The sequence below is a fragment of the Canis aureus genome, chromosome 22 (assembly GCF_053574225.1).
Source record: "Canis aureus isolate CA01 chromosome 22, VMU_Caureus_v.1.0, whole genome shotgun sequence".
In the NCBI taxonomy this organism is placed as follows: Eukaryota; Metazoa; Chordata; class Mammalia; order Carnivora; family Canidae; genus Canis; species Canis aureus.
Window position 1 is genome coordinate 46,839,915 of NC_135632.1, and position 20,720 is coordinate 46,860,634.

The 20,720-nt window shown below is 40.8% G+C and overlaps 1 protein-coding gene and 1 long non-coding RNA gene across 27 annotated transcripts in view; one reads left to right on the forward strand and one right to left on the reverse strand.

The window, feature by feature from the left end:
• Positions 1–20,720, reverse strand: part of ARPP21 (cAMP regulated phosphoprotein 21) — a 155,144-nt gene that overhangs the window by 36,393 nt on the left and 98,031 nt on the right. For 24 of the 26 annotated variants that reach the window (XM_077865884.1, XM_077865885.1, XM_077865886.1 and 21 more), the window contains 4 exons: positions 20,375–20,556; positions 19,476–19,580; positions 18,291–18,551; positions 13,991–14,117 (listed from right to left, as the gene is read on the reverse strand). In XM_077865884.1, coding sequence (XP_077722010.1) covers positions 13,991–14,117; positions 18,291–18,551; positions 19,476–19,580; positions 20,375–20,556 — 675 coding nt within the window. The remainder of the gene's footprint in view (positions 1–13,990; positions 14,118–18,290; positions 18,552–19,475; positions 19,581–20,374; positions 20,557–20,720) is intronic. The other 2 variants (XM_077865898.1, XM_077865900.1) reach the window with 1 other exon arrangement.
• LOC144294163 (uncharacterized) lies at positions 1,293–17,444 on the forward strand. The gene is made up of 5 exons (XR_013361553.1): positions 1,293–1,664; positions 2,378–2,519; positions 12,525–12,572; positions 16,259–16,448; positions 17,286–17,444. It is a non-coding gene; the product is annotated as an uncharacterized LOC144294163 (long non-coding RNA).

Below are 20,720 nucleotides of genomic sequence, written 5' to 3' on the forward strand. Positions count from 1 at the left end.
CTGGTGGTAAAACAATCCAACGTGCTAGTGTTTGTTGACAACATTATAAGAACGCTTTGGCAAAGCACATCAGTTTTCCACCTTAATATCTTTCCTCCCCTCTTCAGTTTGAAAAGAAAAGGTAGACTTACACAAGGCAAGGCAAGAAAACCAAACCAGCTGACAACTTGACCTACGACTGCTAGATCTCATAAGTGTCAGGAAAAAAAAAAATGTCAGTTGTTTACACCACTACCTCCCCCCATATACAAACAAAGCAGATACTAATTATCTGAACTTTGTTACTTGAGCTGAAGTCTCATTCCTGAATAAGAGACTAAACTCCTGGCAAACTAGCTGAGCAGGTGGCTCAATTACCCAGAAAAGGAAGCAAAAGCCTACAGTACCCTAAATATCCTTCAATAACTGACAAGCTCAGCAGCCGAATAATTCAGAAATCAACTGTACAGTCTTCATATTCTCTTTCATTGTTCTGAGGAGGAAAAAATACAGATAAGATGGATAAAGTGGATGGGGAAGATATAGAGCTTTGGCTCCCAGTACGGTTTTATTGATACCCTGGAGCACAGTGAGAGCCCAGGACTAAGAATCATATGAGTTATTCCCCATGCTTGCTAAATGACACCTCTGAAATTCGACTTCATAGATACCTATCTATAAATTCACATGCCTATATTTGCCTGTTTTCAATAGGAGGAAGAAAGTCATTTTGGGCTTATGGGAGCTTATTTAGAAGTATCCTTAATAAGTACGTCATGAGTTAATTAATACATTAATTTTCAAATTAATACATTAATTTTCACAGCAGTCACCAAACATGCCATTATGTCCTGCCAGAAATTTAAAAATACTTTTGATGCAAATTTCAGAAACTGAAAGTAAATGTAAAAGTAAGTGCTACCAACCATCTAAATTCCCTTCATTAGGGCAATCACATTCACACACACACACACACACACACACACACACACACACACACACACGGATTAAAGCCCAGTTTCCTCTTTCTCTATTTTTAAATGTCTAAAAAAGACCAGCTAAAGGCCATGATGAGAGAAGGCCCATTTCACAGCTGAACTGTTTTCATTGATGGGGAAATAGAGCAAGAGGTTGGTAGTGGTGCCTCACACTCAATGGCTAGCTGATCAAGAGCAGGGATTCTTGTCTGAATGGTAGTTTCTGTGCCTGGCAAACAGCAGTGCAGAGGGGCAGTAGGAAGGAGGGAGGGAGCACATTTTTTTTTGCCACATTCCTGTTACCAAGGAAACCGTCTCCTTTGTGTAGTGTTCACAGAGGCACTTGAAGTAGACTCCAACTCAAAGAGTGTGAGCTCCTTGAATTGCATCAGTTTTAACAACGGAAAATTAAAAAGACAAAAGCACCTGACAGAAGGTGGAAAAATACCCTGAAGCTTCTGTGGTGTCTTCCTCGCTTGGAGAGCACTGGGAAGCCAATAACAACAGTTTATTATGAAATATTTGTTGGATATGGAAATTAGATAGGGTAGATAAATGAGAGATTTGAAAGATTGAAAGCTCCCCCCTCCACCCATTATATACTTTTCCTTTGAAGGAGAAACCAGGAATGTAAAGACTGCTTTGGGAATATTTCATGCTGTAATTGCTGTCATTCTAGAAGACTCTGTGGGGTGTTTGGGGCTAACTGTGAGTAGTTCCCAATGACTGAGGCAATGCCATGGGCCTCTTGGACCTACAAGGTTGGGAGCCGGGTGACTGCCATCATTGTTATTAAAATTGTCACACATACTATTCCAAACTGAATCTTTAAATTTTCCATTTGTTTTCTGCCAGTATATAAAAATATTGTATGTTAAATAGTGATTCCTGTATATTGTTCTTATATTCTGCAGTATTGTTAAATTCCCTAACGAGTTCTAGTAGTTGTTTTGTATACTATTTAGAATTTTTTATGTAACTATGTGTGTCATCTGCAAATACAATTTTTACTTCTAAAAAAGACAATGCCACAGAAATGTTGGAAGAATCAGTTTACATGCAAGTATAAAATGAGTTTCGAGTGAGTAAAAATGCTATATTAATAAGGAAGTGGCATGACCCATGATTGCAATACACATGTGTGTCTATCATGTGTACATATATAGGCTCAAAGGCAGAAAAAGAGGACACAAAATAATTCATTATTGTATTGGCATGGAGTTTTTGTGTCTTTTAAAACATTCTTTACTGCAAGTACTGTGCTGTTTGGACAGTCTATAAAAATTACATATGCAGAAGAAAACAAGAATTACCCATTAGAACCTTCTCTTCCTCCTAATTTTTGCCACAATTTTCAGCAAGGCAGGATCTTTTCTCTCAGATTCATACTTTGTATTGTTCTTTTTGATTCACCTCCACAGTAGAAGCTGAGCCTTTCAGACCAGAGAGATCTAGTTAGTCTCAACTGGGGAAATCAAGGTGTCCATCAAGATTCGCGGAAGAGGGCCTCAAGCTTTCTGATCGTCTCAATGTAATACCACACACTCTGGCTAACACTCATAGGTGAGTAATTAGAGTGATATTTGTTGATAAGTTGCTACTGTTGGAAAACAATGCATGCAATGCCTGCATGGAGCTGGCTCAGCAAATTCTACTGCGTGCTCTTAAAATACCTTGGAATGTGTGCTGCACTGCACTATCCTGCATTCGGCAAAGTGTGTTTGGGGCTCTATTCTGGCTCCTCTTTCTGCCATGAATTTCTTATTCTCAAAGCAATTATGACCCACATGGCTCATGAAAAGTGCAATGGTGCTGGACCTAATACAAAAATAAGAATAAAACACAAGAGTAAGAGCATCTGGGAGAATGTTGAAAATTCAATTATGAGTCTCTAGGTGCCTTCAAGGAAATAGTGAGGAATCAGGAAGATGTCAGCAGGCAATTAGGGATTGGTGCCAGTCCTTGAAGGGCATCAAAACCATCATGGCAGCCAGGGAGGGTCAGCAGGCAACTGGGAATAGCACCTGGGAGAGACCCCAGAGGGAGGTCTGTGGCAGCTTCAAGGATTTGGATGAGAGTGTAAGTGTGAAGGCTATTGCATGCTGCTGACATGCTCTTCCAAAGAACAGATGTGCAGAAATGCCTGTGCCATGGAATCATGTTGTAACAGCTGAATCAATTAGTGACCCTACTTGTAAGCATACAAACCACCCTCCCCGCCCCCCCCCCCGCCCCAACCCACCGGCTCTAAAGAGGGTGTGTGAGGTGGCAGTCACTGTGCTTCTTCTAGAATTATACTACTTCTAGACTCACACAATCCTCTAGCCTTCTTGGGCTATAGAGATTACTCCTTAGTTCTGAACTATAATGTTTATGAACCACTCATATGGACAGCCCCACATTTCGGGGCTGTAGGGGGTGATTAGAATTTGTTCTTATGCTGATGGTCTGGGGAAGTGGCAAATGAGCATGTGTGAGTCCAAGCAGACTGGTTTTACTGAATATACATTTACATCCTCACAAAAAGCAGCATCTGAAGGTAGTGGAAAGAAGAAAGAATTTCAGAAACAGTACATTTCAGGGCTTCTGACTTCTGAGGTCGTGTCCTTTAAATTTAATGATGTGTACGCTGCTTTCTGTTCAAAGAAAGAACACCAAAATATCTAAGTGATAGTGAACCCCTTGGAAATGACAAATTTAAACATCATCTGACAATTTCCTGTAGGCACCACTGCATCATTGAACTTGGGAAACAAAATAAAAATAACATTCTTGTGTTGTTTTCCCTTTTTCTATCACTACAAATTTCTGAGTTTTAAGTCACCAACCCTGAGGGTAACTTTATATTGGCTCTCAGGACAATAGGGTGGAGAGATGACGGGTTGGAACTCTTGATGCCACCTCATCAGAAGCTGGGGAAAACCCAGCATCTTCTTTTTAATCATTGGAATGTTGCATCATGTATATCTCTGGAGGAATGAGGTGAGGTGTCCTATCTCATAATGGAAAGGAGTGTGTGGGATGGAAATAAGTTTAATAAATTAAAATGAGGAGAAATGCAGACAACTAAAGCATGATATGAAAATCACCCAGTTCAGAGTGAAAAGCATATTTATTATAAGGAAAAGAAACAAAAAAAAAAAGAGAGAGAGAGGTCCAGAGAATTAAAGATAGAAAGTTAATAAAATGAGAAGATAGATTTGGAGATAGGGAAGCAGAGAATGCGGAGAAGAACTGAAAGAACAAAGTGCTTCCAAAGAAAGGAGGGGCTGAAAAATAAGGCAATTTATCCACGGAGGCATAGCTCTCTGTAGAAATTAATAAGAAATTGGCAACATATTAACAGAAAAGAAAAGGAGGTGAAAATTAAAAGGTTGGGCCAAGACTGCATATCTTAACTTCTCTTCATTTAAGTCTGTGAAACCACCAGGTAAACCTGACCACTTGGAACTAGTAGTTTGGGTTTAGATTTTTTTTTTCTAGAGTTCAGATTCTCTCTTAGGAAAGCTGCACAGAAATGTCAGAATTTTGAAAAAAAAAAAAAACATAATGTGTATGCTTTTCTTGCCACCTTTCTTTCCTTTCCATCTCTAATCCAAATCTTTCTTTTTTTTTTTTTTTTCTAACAAACCACTGCTTCCACTTTTGGTTAAATAATACAAGAAAAAAATAAGATACTGCTATGATATGTCTTATTCCCCATCTTTATAGGAAAACAGAAATCCTAACCACATCAGTAGTGCTTAACTGAAAAACAAATGAGTGTGTAAACACCAAAAGGTACATAAAATGCAAAGTGCCAAGCAACTCTTAGAAACATGTTGAATAAGTCCCTTTTACTATAACCGCCTAAGGGACAGAGGGGACCTGACCATCTATATCGTTTTGTTAACCTACAAGACTTTCAGATCTAAAAATAGCATGATTCCTATTATTGCTCTAATAATGTTAACCTTTCTCATAACCCCAGCTTAATACTTCTCATTCCCATTTTTGTAAATGGAATACATAGACCAATTAATGAAAGAAACACACGAACATTTCCATAGAAACCTTTTCCAGACTTGTATTTTCAGAACAGCATGTTCCACAAGGATTTATCCATGTGACTTCCACTGATGTTAACAGAAATCAGACAATTAAATCCCGTGTAACTCTTTGATAATCGACCCCCTCTGCTTTTAGTAACATAATAAAGCAGACACCCAAGGTAAGAATGGAGAATGGTTTCCTCAAGGTGGTCAAGTATAACAATTTCTCCGTAGCTTCTTTGAGTGATTACTGGTTATATGTTTTTTAAAAATGTATTTAAAATACATAAATTAATAAGATTTTAAACATTAACATGCAATGTAAATCATACATAGGATAATTAGACAAAATTTTTTTAAAACTTTCAAATTTGGAGAAGGTGATTTACGATTAAAAAAGAAAATCCCACTGTCTAGAAATTAATGTATCTTATTGATCACACTGGTTTTCCAAATTCTTTCTTTAGCTCTGATGGTCCCTCTATCCATCTCTCTCCATCCCCAAGGGGAAAAAAGTCAAGGGGAGGAATATCATAAGAACAAAGAAAGAGAAGCGCTTTTTCAAAGATAAAACTCCTCTCAGCCGCACTGGCACTCCTTAATAAGTCACACTAAAAATACTGGATTCACTGTCAACCTCACGCAAGTGCTCTGGTTAAATAAATTTATAGACTCCATTAAGGTACATTTTGCCCCATCCCAAATGTGTTTCAGGAACATTAAAGAGACAATAATCCTTTTTCCTACTAGGAGATGTTATTATGAACAATATTCTATCACAACAAAAATAGTACTACTACAAGAAGAAAAAAGCTAAACATACGCTGTTTATTGAACTTCAATGCAGGCCTATCAGGAAAGGAACTGTGGCTTTGGTCTATTTTCAAATATACATGTGTCACAGAAAATGACATCTTCCTGCCAGAGATGCCACCGAGTCCATTCCTTTGTTAAACACTCAAAAGAGAACTAACTGAAGGAAAGAGCTGCCTTGAACACAGGGTGCTCTGAGTAACATTCAGGGTCTGGTTATTCCCTGCCATCTGAACACTTTCAAAACTAGTCAGCTGAAATGAGTGTTGATGGGAACATTATTCCTTTAAATTTATAGAAATCTCTAAATCAAAAAGAAAAAAAATGAGAGAAATAAAAGGAAAAAGAGATTCCTAAATTTCTCAGCACACACAAAAAAACTAACCATACTATCCCCTTGCAAGTGGCCCAAAGGATCTGTGACCTATTTCTCGGGCAAATGTCTGAACTTTGAAAAATGTGTGTATTTGTTTGTTGCTGTGATTATTTTGTTAGGCTGTCTCTCTATCTGATTTCATAACATTTAACTACAGTTTTGCTTTTATCAATATTTGAGATGGCTAAGATATTTCCATTTAGCCTTTTACATCTTCCCAAATTCTCATCTCTCTCTCACACACATCAACACATACACACAGCCACCTAACTTGCTGTGTTCATGCTAACTTGAAAAGAGGTACACACATTATTCATTCTTTCAACATTTCTGAGTGCTGCTGTGTAGTGCAATCATGTTATATTTACTGTCTATCTCAAAATTTGGATCTGTAAACATGAATACACTAATTCTAATATTTACTAGCTATAATTCATAAGAGTCATATGCTAACTGTGAAGTATTAATTTTTGCCTGAAATGTAAACGATGTTAAATCAAAGAGTGAATTTAGGTAGGTTTTTTTTCCCTTTGAAACACCTTATGCACAGGCCAGTCATGATTAAAAATTTGTTATGACATTGCTCTCCAGATGGCAGACCATTAGCATCCACATCCCCTAGGAGTGTGCTCAAAAAGTTAAATCTCAGGACTTACCCCAGAACTACTGTGTCAAAATATGCATTTGATCAAGATCCTGGGTGGTGTATATGCTCACTGAAGTTGGGGCAGCACTGGCTACAGTAACCCTCCCTCATAAACCCACAACATGTGAGGTGGTGAGAATGGCATTTATAAGCTGTTCTCAAGAATCCAGAGAGGCATGGAAAAATCCAGTGGCTTGTTATATAGTTAGTATTTCTGACAGGCTGAACCCTCCAATTCTATGATTCTTCAGTGAAGAACTCCCTATACATAAAAGGTTTTCTGCATATGTAGAATGGAGGTTTGAATCAATGCAATCTATATCCTAAAGGTCTATGTGTCCCTAAAGATTCCTGGATTATTCTGTTATCCCATCATCAGTTAGCAAAATAACAAACAGGATCTAACATTCTCTTCCCTGGTTTTCTCTTCCCTGGGTGTTCTTCCGTAAGCTTTTAATTGACATATATTTTGAATTCATGGCAAAAATTCTTTATCTGCATCCATCATTCTTCTCTCTGATTAACGGGACAATGGGAAGCCTGTTGCAAGGCTTTGTCTCTCCTCTTTAATAGGACAGAGAAAGACAATACTCTAAGAGGTGGGGATACTCTGATTTCTGTCTTATGAAGTGGAAGGGGTGATAACACATCTCCAAATATTCTGGATATTGTTTTACTCTTGTTTGCATGCTCTCCTTATAACCTGCATGTGGTACTAAGTTCAAATACCCAAGGGCAGAATTTCACAATCAGACTTTGTCACACGGAGTAAGTCTGCTGGGTTTCTGAAACCTACATTTGTCACTGAATCTATAAAGATGGAGGTAGTAGAAGCCCCCTTTCTGGCTCTGACAAGAAAGACTCCACTGAGCAGGAGGCCGACCTTCCACAGTTTCCTCATTTAACCAAACGAACATTTAAATTCTGTCTCTACTATTCATACCTCATGATGGCTGTTCAGCAGAGTGTAAGAGAAAATCCAAGTGAGGCTTATGTTAAATACTAGTGAAAGAGTTAGTAAAGCAGCTCAAACAATTTTGAAGACCTCTGTCACTGTCTCCTGCAAGGATTCCAACTCTGCTTTGCAAGGTGGGTTGGCTCGTCATTGACCCAACACAGAGCCCTGACGGAACCAGAGCAGGAGTAAATTAAATAGGTCTAAGGAAGCCCTACAAAAGCTGCACAGGTTTTTGCAATATGATGCAATATTTAAGACTTATTTTTCATGGTTTCCTTCTGAGCTATAATTTGAAAAGTAAAACATATTCATGGAAATTGCTCTATGAAACTGATTTTTACCCAAATGAAGGATCCAGCAGATGGTTGGGAGTGGGAGAATGGCCAGGAAAGGGATTTAAAAAGCAGAGGTAAGAGGCATCTCCAGAGTTTTCATAATCTACACCAAAGGATTTGCTGCAGTTATAAACTAATCGAATTAAGGGTTCCCTCAAGTATTGTGTTTCCCCCCTTCCTGCTCTGCTGACAGTCTATCTTCCTATTACTCTACTTTCATGACATTTAAGAATCCAAGCTCTCCTGGTCTACAAGAAAATCAGCAGTTTTGGACTGCCTGTTGTAAACAGTATTCCATATTATTCTTCTACCTAAACCTAAAGTAACATTATTGGCATTAAGAAAAGTGCTAAAGCCTGGCACGTGAGGGATGTAGACAACAGTGTCTAGGAACACTTACCCATACCTCATTGGTCATAGGGTCTTACCTTCCAGATATTTTCATGGAATGTTTCTTTTTTTTAGGGAATCAAACATGTCTTAATTATTTGAGGAAAAAAATGATAACATGCTTTGAATAACTTCAAAGTCTCCCCTGCATCCTTGGACTTCAGAGAAACTGGAGGTAACCTTTGCCTTGAGATTCATGTCAGGACTGGAGGAAGTCTTAGAGCTGGAGTCGTGACTATCACCTTTCAGCCACAGATAGAACTAGTAAGCAGAACATCAGCAAAAATACAGAAGATCTGAACAACAAAATAAACTGACAGGATTTTAATTGACAAGTCTAAAACATTCCACCAAACAACAGCAGAATACCCAATTGTTTTCAGGAGTTTAGATCATATCCTGGTCCGTGAAACCAACCTCAACAATCTTTTAAGAGTTAAAATCATACAGAGCATATTCTTTGACTGTAATGGAATCAGTCTAGAATCAATAACAGAAATACAACAGGAAAACCTCCAAATGCTTGAGTATTAAACAAAACACCTCTAAATAATCCATAGATCAAGGAGGAAATCTCACAGGAAATAAAAAATATATATACAGATGAATGAAAATAGAAATAAAGCACATAAAAATATGTGGCACACTCTTAAAGCAGGGCTATCGCACAAAATGCTGGCATTAGAAAAGAGAAAAAGTCTTAAAACAATGATCTCACCTCCTACCTCAAGAAATTACATAAAGCAATATAAAATAAAGCTAAAGTGTGCAGAAGCAGGAAAATAGAAAAGGCAAGAACAGAAATCAATGAAATCAAAACAATAAAACAATGGAGAAAATCAATGAAATATAGTGGTAGGTCTTTGAAAAGATCAGTGAAATTGATAAACCTAGTGAGACTTACAAAACTAAGAAATGAGAATTTAAAAATCACCAACAGTAAGAATAAAACAGGATATCTCAACATATCCTGCAGCCATTCAAAGTATAATAAAGAAATAACCACTAATAACTCTTCCGCTTATAAATCCCACAACTTAGAAGAAATGAACCAATTCCTCAATGACCACAGAGGACCAAAACTCAGCAAAAGTGAGACAGATCACCTGAATACTCTTATAACCATAACAATTTCATAATTAAAGGCTCTAGGAATTATATTCACATGAAAAGTAAAAAATAATGCTTCTGAAAATCCCCAGGCTCAGACAGGGTCACTGGAGGATTTAACATTTAAGGAAGAGTCAGCACCATTTTTACACAATTCTTTCCAAAAAACAGAAGAGGAGGGAACGCTCCCCAACTTATTTTCTGAGGCCATTATTATCCTGACACCCAAACCAGGACTTATTCATCTCTACATGCCCACTTAGGCAAGTGTATAGGGCCCTACAAGCCCATTTTTGTGGCTTTTAGGAAACGTGCAGGATTGTGGAGAATGGAGAATGAAGCTACCTATACTTCTTTTTTAGTCAAACTGAGAAGGGAATTTGGACTTGGAGACGAGATTCAAGACAAATTCTTTTTTTTTTTTTTTTCTCTCTCTCTCTCCCTCTTTTCAATATGTGATCCGCACATAAATGTTTCAGCTGTGCTCTGTCATTTGCTGTCAGTGACCAGCTCTGCACAGGAATAGGAAAGCCTGTGGTGGGTTGGGAGCCAAAGTCCAGAGTTCCCCCATTTGTTCTGCTATTAGTCAAACTGCATACTTGGGTAATTAATTAAATGCTATCTACCTCCGAAACATGGGCCTGCTGGTTTAGTGCCAACGTGCTCATTTCTCTGTGATTGTCCATGACAGGAAATAAAGGCAACACTAGTAACTCTGTTCATAGGATTATGATAAAGTGGTTAATGTGCAAGTTTAAAACCAGGCCAGCCTGGATTGTCCTCCCAATCTGATCAACCCTGGGACCCTAAGTAACTTATTTCTGAACAGGGGTGTTCACAGCTACTATTTCCCTTGTAAATTTGTGGTGGGGATGAGGCAATGCAGTGTTTATAAAGACTTAGCATAGCAACTAGCACATTAGAGACCTAACTGACGATGGCTAGAATTACTACTAACATGTTTGTGACCTTAAAAATGTTTTTAAACCAGGATAAAGGCATAGCAACATAGGTATTAAGTAAAAGTGATATGCTAACTAAGAAAGCCTAAAACATTATGAAATGAAAGGCTTGCTCATCAGCACTTTATTTTGGTATTTGACCCCTGGGACAGCCACCTGTTCTCAGGTGGGACACCCTTGCTTCTAAGTCTTTCAAAGCTGGAAGGATTTGAAAACCACAGCCTTTTTAGCTCTAACCCGATAAGTGTCTTTTTATGCAATTTCCAGTCATCAACAACTGCCTTGTAAAGAAAATGATCTACCTTCACTGTGTGGGTACCTGATAACGTTAAGTTGACAACACATCTTTTTTTCCATTAGAGACACTTCTCTATTAATGGTTTTTATTTACCTTGTATGCACAGCTACAAAATTCAAAGATTACTGTTCAAATCTATCACTTAATGCCTTCAAAATTTTGTTTATAAAGAAGTGTAGGCTTCTTCTTCCAGATGCTTAGCACCTTGATCACCCACTGTTAGTGTAAAGAGTCCAAAATCACCAGGAGGAAGAATTTATATACCCCTATTGAGCCTAGGGTAATGCAGGTGTTCTATTTAGTCAGTTGTGGAATATCTGATTTTCTTTATAAAAATTCACTGTGTGTAATCTTAGGGCCTAGGAAAGGTGTTGTGACTCATGGAGATTTCAATTTGGTCAAGAATGTAGGACAAAGGGATGCTTTTCACTACAATTAAATAAAGACTAAGAACAGTGTTGAGAAGCAAACTCTCATTTGGTTATAACTGAGACAAATTTGCTCCATGCTAACACCTAACCACATGATGTGGAGCTTACTGTAAGCAGGCTAATCAGTACCAGATGAAGGTGGGAGAAGGTCAGATCACAGAGGAAAGAGAGCAGGAGGTGGAAGGAAGGGCAAGAGCAAGTCAGGGCATCACTGTGGGATGGTGCCAGCCCAACCCTGGTCCCAAGATCGATTTACAGAGAGAGAGGGCCTTTCCTCAAGCTCCTCCAGGAAATGTGGCTCCCCCAGGTATCCATCATGTTCCTTTGGGAAGTCTCTGTTAGTGTCACTAAACTCAGCAAAAGGCCTCCTAGCTATAGTCATGTACTGTCAAGGAGCCATTGAATTAAGCTGGATTACCAAGATTTTGTTAGCAAAGGTGATTCTTAGTGATGCCAGGGGACACCATCTGTCTTCCCAAACCTTTAGTAAATTCGACAGTGTGGTGGAAACTGTATTGAGATCTTAGGCTGATATCGGTGTCGTGGTCTCAAATGCCAAGAGCTTGAAGGTCTCATGTGTATGTTGATGCTGCCACTTTCAGGAGGACATCATTCACACATGATCTCCCCAGTCCCTACTGACCACCTTAGCTCCACTCACCTCCTTGCCACCTGAAGCACTTCTATTTTGGATATGATATTACTTTAAAATGCACCCTTCTAATTACAGTGTCATTACAGCACCGTGGAGGGGGCATTTCCATGGTGAGGTGGGAGCACAGGATAAGTCAATGCCTCCAGGCTGCCATGGAATGTAGCTGGGGCCAGTTAGGTCTCTGTAGATTGGTTAGATTGGGGGAGCTTCTGCATCCCCAAATTCTCCCACCACGTTTTAAAAAAGATAAAAAATGTCACAATATTCTCACTAGTGTTGACACTCACTAACAAAGTTAGTGGAGAAGGATCAAGAGGAGCATGAGGCTTGTCCTAAGTCTACTTCTGTTGCCCAGTGAACATAGTCATCCAACTTTCTCAGCCCCTCACACAGACCTGGTGTATCCAGGTTTAGTAAGTTCCAGAATGTTTGTAACCGTACGCCTGCATAGGAACTATACCCTAACACAAGCCTGAAATAGCTCTTTAGGAAACTCAAATAATGGCAGTAAACTAAAATTTAGTCAGTCATTATCATTAGACATCTGCATGTTTCTTCTACAGGCATTGGTAGCCAAAAGGAAAACTTCACAGTGGACTCTGGACCAGCAGGTAGGAGTCTTAAATTCACTCTGACAAACATTAGCAGGAGGAAAGCAAGCAGCCACATTACTAGAGTACATACCTAACCTCATGGCATAGTTACCACCAAGTGATAGAAGTATAATATTTTCTAACAATCAGAGAAAATATTACCAACTCTTTTCTTCAAGTAACTATTTCAAACCCTTTTTGTCTTCTTATCGCTATAAAAATGTAAAGTCAATTCAGAAGTCAATATGTATTTTCCCCCCAAACTATTACAGTGTTGAAACAAAAGGGCATCTGGCTGGTTGCTCTACATTTCTTTAATTCTTCTCCCACAGACTTTAAATAGGCCATGAGATGAACTAAAGAGTATTTACCTATCTATGATACAGAAAAATTGAGGCATTTCCCCAATCTGATAAGATGCTAGTCGTGTCTGCATTCATACTTTTGGGGTGTCTGCTCTTGGTGTTAGCCCTTGGCAAGGACTGTGCTTATTATTAGCTCATAAAAATTGCACACCTCCTGTACACCACACATGTCTGTACATATCATATGCATATACATATAATCAGCATAGAGATCAGATGGCCGAACAGCCAGCCGTTCAGGAGCAGCATTGGGAGCACGTGCTGTAGCAAAACCTACTTACGGAAGGCAGAGTCTCCCAGTCAGGCGGTCTTCGGCATGGCAATTAGTGGTTTCCCCTGCAGGGTGGTCATCAGGAAGGACACAAGCCTCTCCCTAGCACAAGTCACTCAGCCCTGCTGGGTTCCTGCTGCTCTCTGGGCACTGGCATGCCATTAGGAGTGTGACACAGTAGGGAAAGAGACCGGTTCACTGTGAGACCTGCTACTCACTCTCGTACAGTGTATCGGCCCCCCTTCCCACTGCACAGTGGCTGCCAAGCTCTGGGCGGGAGGCGTGTGGCCCTCGAGAAAGTGAGCCATGGAGTCAGAGTTCCACCGGGACATGGGCTGCAGTGTCAGGGGCCTTCTTCTAAAGACAGGACTTTTTAGGATGGTATAGAAACAACCTAACTTGGTCCCCTCTAGCCTTAGGAACAGGGGAAGGATTTTCTTCAAGTTGAAAACAAAAGCGAAAAGAAAAGAGAAAAGAAAAGAAAGAAAAGGTATGAACTAGGAAGATAAGGATGCGGTCAGCACTCTGGTTTAAAAGAAACTAAGAAGATCCAAAAATAATTTATGGAAGCTGTATTTAGCATGCATGTCTGGGGTGCCAGAGTGACGAGGGCTTCACCTTCTTGTACCTGTTACTTTTCCACACAGCATTAATCCAATGCTCGGTTATCTTCTCTGGGTAAGGGAAATGAGGCAATTTAAATTGCCAAGCTTGGATACTCATCCAAAGAGGACAGCTGAGAGATTTACATGCAAAAATCACTGGGTTAGGGGAGGACATGGAAAACGGATTCTAAGTACCTGCTTGCTGTGCTGTTTGTGGCATCTGCTGACTCCTCTGAGCACTGTACTGAACTGAGGCCAGGGGCCGGTACTGCTGCGTGGTTGAGGTAGGGTACTGACCAGATGGATAATAATACACAGACATCTGTGGAAGAGAGGAAAACCAGAGGGGATGAGAAATGTATGTATAAAAAGTAACATTTTTAAACAGAAATATATGGTCATGTTATGATGTACCATGACTGCAGTACATTGTAAAGATGGCAATGACCACCAAACATGTCACCCTGCTCTATGTGCGCATGCATGCATATTACCCTTCTCATGAAGATGTGAAATCTAGCCCCCAAGCTCTTGCCATCTGGGCTGATTCTGTGACTTTCTTTGACCAATGTCTTGAGGCAGAAATAGTGACTTCTGAGACTTGCAAGCCAGGTGCTTAAAGAAGACTTGCACTTCTGCTCACACACAAGAGGAGCACCCAGTCATCAGAAAAAGAAGTTTAGGCCATCCTGCTAGAGAAAGAGGCCATGTGGAGAAGACAGGCACCCCAGTGGATGGCCTACACCGATGTTCTGGCCATGTGAGCAAGGCCATCCCAGTCACGCTGCTGGAGCCATTACCACAAGAAGCAGAGCTGAACCAGCCTTGCTGAGTCCTGCTCTAATTGCTGACCTAGTCGTGAGCAGCATAATGGTCGTTATCTTAAAACAGTGGATTTTGTGTTTTCAAAATGAAACAAGAGTGAATAGAAACAGTCATCTACAACAACAAAAAGTTTATGGTAGTTTTAAATATTCTATCTAACATGAATTATTTTTCTAATGGATACACAAGTGAGATGTGAAAATTGCTAATCTCTAGCCAGCAAGGAGCAGGGGGTTGGAATTACAAAATATGGTCAAGTCTGTCAAAGCACTTGGCGGAGTAATTGCACATAGCCAGTATCCAAAAGAATTTATGTTCAATCTGATAAAAGGAAATGATGTATAAAATATTGTTTATGTCACCTGCTGTCACTTTCTAGTGACTGGGAATGTCTGATAATATTCTAATTACTTCGAATAAGATTCCAATCAAATGTTTCTTGAAAGGCTTTCTTGCCTGCCTCAGTTCATTTATATTAAGGCTGATCTCTTATTAATCTTAAAGGTTTTTTTCATCTCTGGGCTTCTGACCATTCTTCTATCATCTTCTTTAAAGTGTAGACAGATGTATATCAGGACACATCCTACAAGTATCATGCGCACAAAATAAAATTACCAGCCATCTCTACTTGACACCTGTGATTTTAATGGGTATTTTATTTTCTGATTTGAGCATGTCAAATAGGAAACACTTTTATTCAATCTTGCAATTGAAACACACATACTGTTTTCCTGCCTTACCATAAAGTAGGAACAAAAGATAACTTAGTTTGTGTTGAGCTGTGGTTCTGCAAACCCATGAAATTGTCATGAATTCTTTTTAAAGATTTTATTTATTCATGAGAGACACCCAGACAGAGGCAGAGACACAGGCAGAGGGAAAAGCAGGCTCCCTGCAGGAAGCCTGATGCAGGGCTCCATCCCAGGACCCTGGGATCATGACCTGAGCCAAAGGCAAACACTTAACCACTGAGCCACCCAAGCCCAGGTGCCCCAGAATTTTTATGAATTATAATTCTGACTGGCAATATGGATATCCAAGGGTAAGAGACTGAACGAGTCTCCATCAAACATGGGTCAGTATCTGGCAACTAATTGATTGTACATTTTATTTATAGTGATTTTTTCCTTCCTATTCCTCCCTTTCTTTGTAAGGCAGTTAACAATAAAAACCCAAATAATCCTAGAGTATTAACAGGTTTTAGTTATGTTTTGGTAAATCATGGTGCTAGTAAAGATTACTACCATTATGCATCAGATCCTTCCTCAAATTAAGAACAACTATTATGGAATTTATTCATGTACCTATATTTCTATGTTCTTTGGGAAGAATAAAAGTTTGTTCCTTTAGGAAAGGAACTTGTTTCCTTGCTTATGGAATCCTTTCTTGACTTGGTTCAATATAAGCTCATAAATATGTTACCCAATCCTAGGGCTCTTCTCTCACATTCAATATGAAACATGAAAATACCTTCACGGATGAGGGCCAGAGTTCAAACACTTGAAAAAGTCCTGATGAGCACTAATGGTTTAGATGAAAGTATGATGTCTTGAGGGAAGCCTCAATTTTTAGTACGTAGTTGTCCTGTTTTGTTCTTGGTTTTTTCCTCCCACCCTATCTTCTTTGAAACCCTGACAGGCTGTGCTAGAGGTTTGATCACCTCCATCCAGTTCCTCCCCCAAGTAGAGCATTGGTCAGCTCTGAGGAGTTAGAGCTCCCAATTATATGAAGCAAATGGGACATGGACACGTGGCTCACCCTCATCCTCCTCCATGGAGCAAGCTGTTGAGTGGGGCCAAGAGGAGTCATCAAAGGATCCAAATGAAAGGTTGGAAGGGATAAAACAGTAAAGATAGCTTCCAAAAGGAGAAAATGTATATTTTCAACAACTATGTATACTTTAAAACACATGGAGAACCAAATTATGAGTAGATTAGGAGAGGAAGGAAATAAATGAGAAAGAAGAAGGAGACTTATTTAAAACGAAGAAAGCCTCTTCTCCCCACCTTCTTCAAGTCCCTTTTGCCTTCTCCATGTGTTTCTTCCTTAACCTTCCAGGGGGTGCTCAGAAGGCCTACATAACACGGCAGACAAAACTGACTTCAAGGTTATTAAGTAGGTTCGCTCTCTGCATGCATTTCATGTATTTCCATATGCTTGAGGATTATACCTCGAGTTCTTTTCATTGTTCCATAGTTGAGTAAGCAAGCTTTAAAATGTTTACTAAATTGAAACTCACAATGGATTATATCCTGTACCTAAGAAGTTCATGGATGTCCAGACTGACCATGAAACATGAACATCTGTTTTGGGGTTTTTTTCTACTCCCCTCCCTTTCTATTTCTAAATCTTTTGAAGAAGAGATGAAAGCATTTCTGTTGCAGACACACCAGGGGTTCTGAGTTGTCTTTGCTCCTGTGGTGCACTAATATTGAAATTCATTCATCAAGGAATTTTTTTAAAGCCTTTTAAAAAGTCTCCAATTAAATATCTTCCAGCTCTTCTCCTTGATAGCAGAAATGGGTAAGAACACTTAGATGCTGTTTAGGATAAAAGAGCTACAATATTTTTCCCATTAATTAAACTGAAAGTATTTAATTTATTACTAAAATAATTAATATATTAATGAGGCCCTTTCTCCTGTAACTTAAAATTATTTTTTCAGATCTCCTTAAATCCTCCTAGTAAAGAGATACTGCAGAGAAGACAACTGAAGATGACAATTAATTAATCATCCAAAACAAAATGAACAACTGAATGAAAGCCATTTCATGGTGAAGGGTTCTGCATGGCTTGAAAATAAAATAATTTATTCAATATGTTAAGGCAGTGAAACAAATAATACAAAGGTGACACTGTACTTTAAACAGCTCATCCAATACAGTATTTCTTAATTAGGATGGGATTTGCTTGGGATATATGTGCCTTGAAAATGGACCAGAAAATGCCTCTGTGCATTTTACATCTTGACAGTAATCACTTGCAATATTCTGCAAGGGATACCCAGGAGAGCACCAGAGATGTTTGGTGGTGAACAGTAACAGATAATCAGTCTTCAAAAAGACAGTAAAAATCAGTGATCTGTGGTGTCTTACATGCTCAAGTCAATTAAATATGATTAATGACTACCTGTGAGAGCACGTAGGAGCTCTGCCTCCCCCTTGGGAGAGGAAAGGACAGTGGATGTCCACTTTAGCTTCCTCTTTTTTATCATAGGGGAGCTCCTGCCTGGAGCACCAGATTAGCTCCAGAAAATGCCTAAGGAAAAACCACATTTCTAGAGAGCATCAGGGGAGAGTTGAAAGTCCCTGAGGAGCAGGTTCTCTTCTTCCTTCGTGCTTTCAATTCCTAGGTAATCCAGTAAGCAAGACATTGCACAGGAGGGAATGCTTTCCTGCGGCTCCCATACCCACAACCTGGAAAATGGGACATTCCCTCATTGTATCACGGGCAGCTGGGTCAGTTTCACTAAACTTACTTTCTGAGCACCACAGCTTGGCACAACTGCTAAATAAGACAGACTAGGTCCGATACGTGGGAGATATCAGTATGGACCAGAAAGAGCAACACAGGCTGATCTGGTGATAGTCCATGTGGAAGTGGACATGTAGATGTCAAAATACCCAACAGATAAGCTGTAAGTCACAGGTGCAAGAAAAAGCATGCTTACCTGTGCTGGTGGAGGCTGTTGCACAAATCCCTGTGGTGAGGGAGGGGCCTGGAGGACTTGCTGGGAGATGGGAGGTCCAGAGCCTGAGAACCCCCCTGTAGGGAGCTGCTGGCCTGTAGAGGCAATGACGTAGCTTGTCTGTTGGGTTGGCTGTGCCATGAGGGACGGCGGATAGACAGGACCAGGTGGGGGCTCAGGAGTCTCTCCTGAGGATTGCCGGCTCAGGTTCATCTGGGTGAACTGTGTCGCCACATCGTCTCTCTGCACAGAAACAAAGAGGAAATTGGCAAGACCAGCTCAGTAATGGGAGAGGCACATGAACCACATGCTTGTCACTGTGGGTGAGGGAGGGTGCACAAATCGAAAACAATAACAGAAAGGAATTCTCTGCCCAGAACAAGAGAACATAACAAGGGACAACAGATTTTAATCATCCAGAGGATCAGAGATGGTAAACATTTGGCAAAATCTCCCTCTTTCAATGGGAAAAATAAATCATTATTTTTTAACTAAGGGTTCAAGCTCCTCTGGATGGCCCTGAGGCAAAGAGGGCTTGGTGTCCTGTCCTGAAGGGTTGGCTAGGCTTCACAGGAGTAACCACATCCTCAGCTTTCTGGAGAGAGGCAGAAGGGATTGTATTCACCATTACCCATGGCTGCTGCAGAGACGGAGCCACCACGGTGTCATCACTTATCAGGGAGTATTTTTTACTGGCCTGGCCTGAAATTTAGTGCCAATGCTCATTCTCGGTGTCCAAAGGGACTTAGTGCATTGAGGTGAAAGGAAGGGAGAGTGGGGGGTCAGGGAGCCAGGGGAATCGCCCGCATCAGTAGCACAGAGTGACAACCACCCCAACTGACTTTAGGCTGTTTCCCAAGCCATCACACAGGGTTCATGTGTCTCTCTACTTCTGGCTTCTAACTCCCAGGGCATTCAATTCCTGCTCAGCTGGTAAATTCTTAAAAGGGTACCCGATTGCAGAAGCAGCAAACATGGGGCGGACGACAGAATGGAAACCATTATTTTGGAGATGGGTTGCAGTGTTCTGGAATGAGACACTCACTCACGCCCTGTCGCAGTCAGCCCAGGGCACCCACCCAGCATCAGCCAGCCCTGCACAGGAGCGGAAGAAAGCCCATGAACATGCTGTCTCAGGGGAAAGGTCACAAGCAGGTAATACGGTACCATGGGGAACTGCTGCGTTGGAGACACAGGCAGGAGGTGCTGGGGAGGAAAAGAGACCGCTGGGTATTGCACTGACTGGGAGGAAGCCTGCAGCCCCTGCACCGACTGGAGGAAAGAAAAAGCTTGATCAGGTAATGGGGAAGCACTGGGGGTGGAAATCCCACAGGAAGTCTGTCTTATCGGAAACACACCACCCACACCACCCTCCAGATCCTCTTGGCTCAGTGCACTCCAGAGAGGAAAACCAGCCACCAGTGGAAAGTCAAAGCCATGCAGACCAGCCAGCCAGCCTTGCAGGAGGCATGTTTTCTCGGAGTGAACACCACTTTAAGAAGTTACTGCCATACTTTTCATGTCATTATTGTTAGTGAAATCTATTTGGTCTAAGAATATTGCCCAGGGACAAGAAGGAAGGGAAAAAATTACAAACGAAGTTCACTCTAGCAATATACTCTGATTTCTGTGGCAATTTCCATGTGTGGCTCTAGGGAGGGAGGGCCACTCTACATGTCCTGAAGAACAGGCAGGCCACCTCAGAATTAACTGGTCTCTGTCCTTCCCATTGTAAGGCATTCAATATCATCCCTTTGCAGACATGAGCACTTGGTCTAGGTTGGGAATGAGTGAGCAAGGTAATACAAAGGCCTGGTAGGGGTTATGACTTCAGTCTCCAAGATAGGCTCGTGATGCATAAAAATAGCATCTAGACCTAAAAGAAAACTTGGCATTCATTTTCGCCACTGCAGCGTGCTCACCATGCAAATCATTGGATGGGGCATTCATGTCTATCTAAACCTAAGAAAGTATCACCTCTTTCTAAGGCACCTTTTACTGCTCTGAGGACCACACAGCCTTTGTCTTGGAACACTTCCCCTCCCCACCTTCCAGCCTGCTCCTACCTGAGTGACCAGTGGGCCTCCCATGTGTGGCTGGGGTGGTTGCACCTGCTGCTGTGGCTGAGGAGAAGGCTGTTGCTGTGGCGGCTGCTGGGACTGCCCCATCATTGCCCCTCGCAGGGGCTGCTGGCTGGTGGGGGGGTTGTATATTGCAGGGGTTCCATCAGGATTCACGAAGGGCTGGCCTGCAAAGGAATTGTAGCTGGGTTCAGGCGAGCTTCTCAGTCTTGCCTTTTGCAGGAAAAACCATGCTGATAAGATACTCAGCAAGTAACCTAAGGTAAAGGGGCAGGGCAGTGGAAATCCAGGGCACCAGAACCCTCACCAATGTGAAGACTTTCCTGTTTAT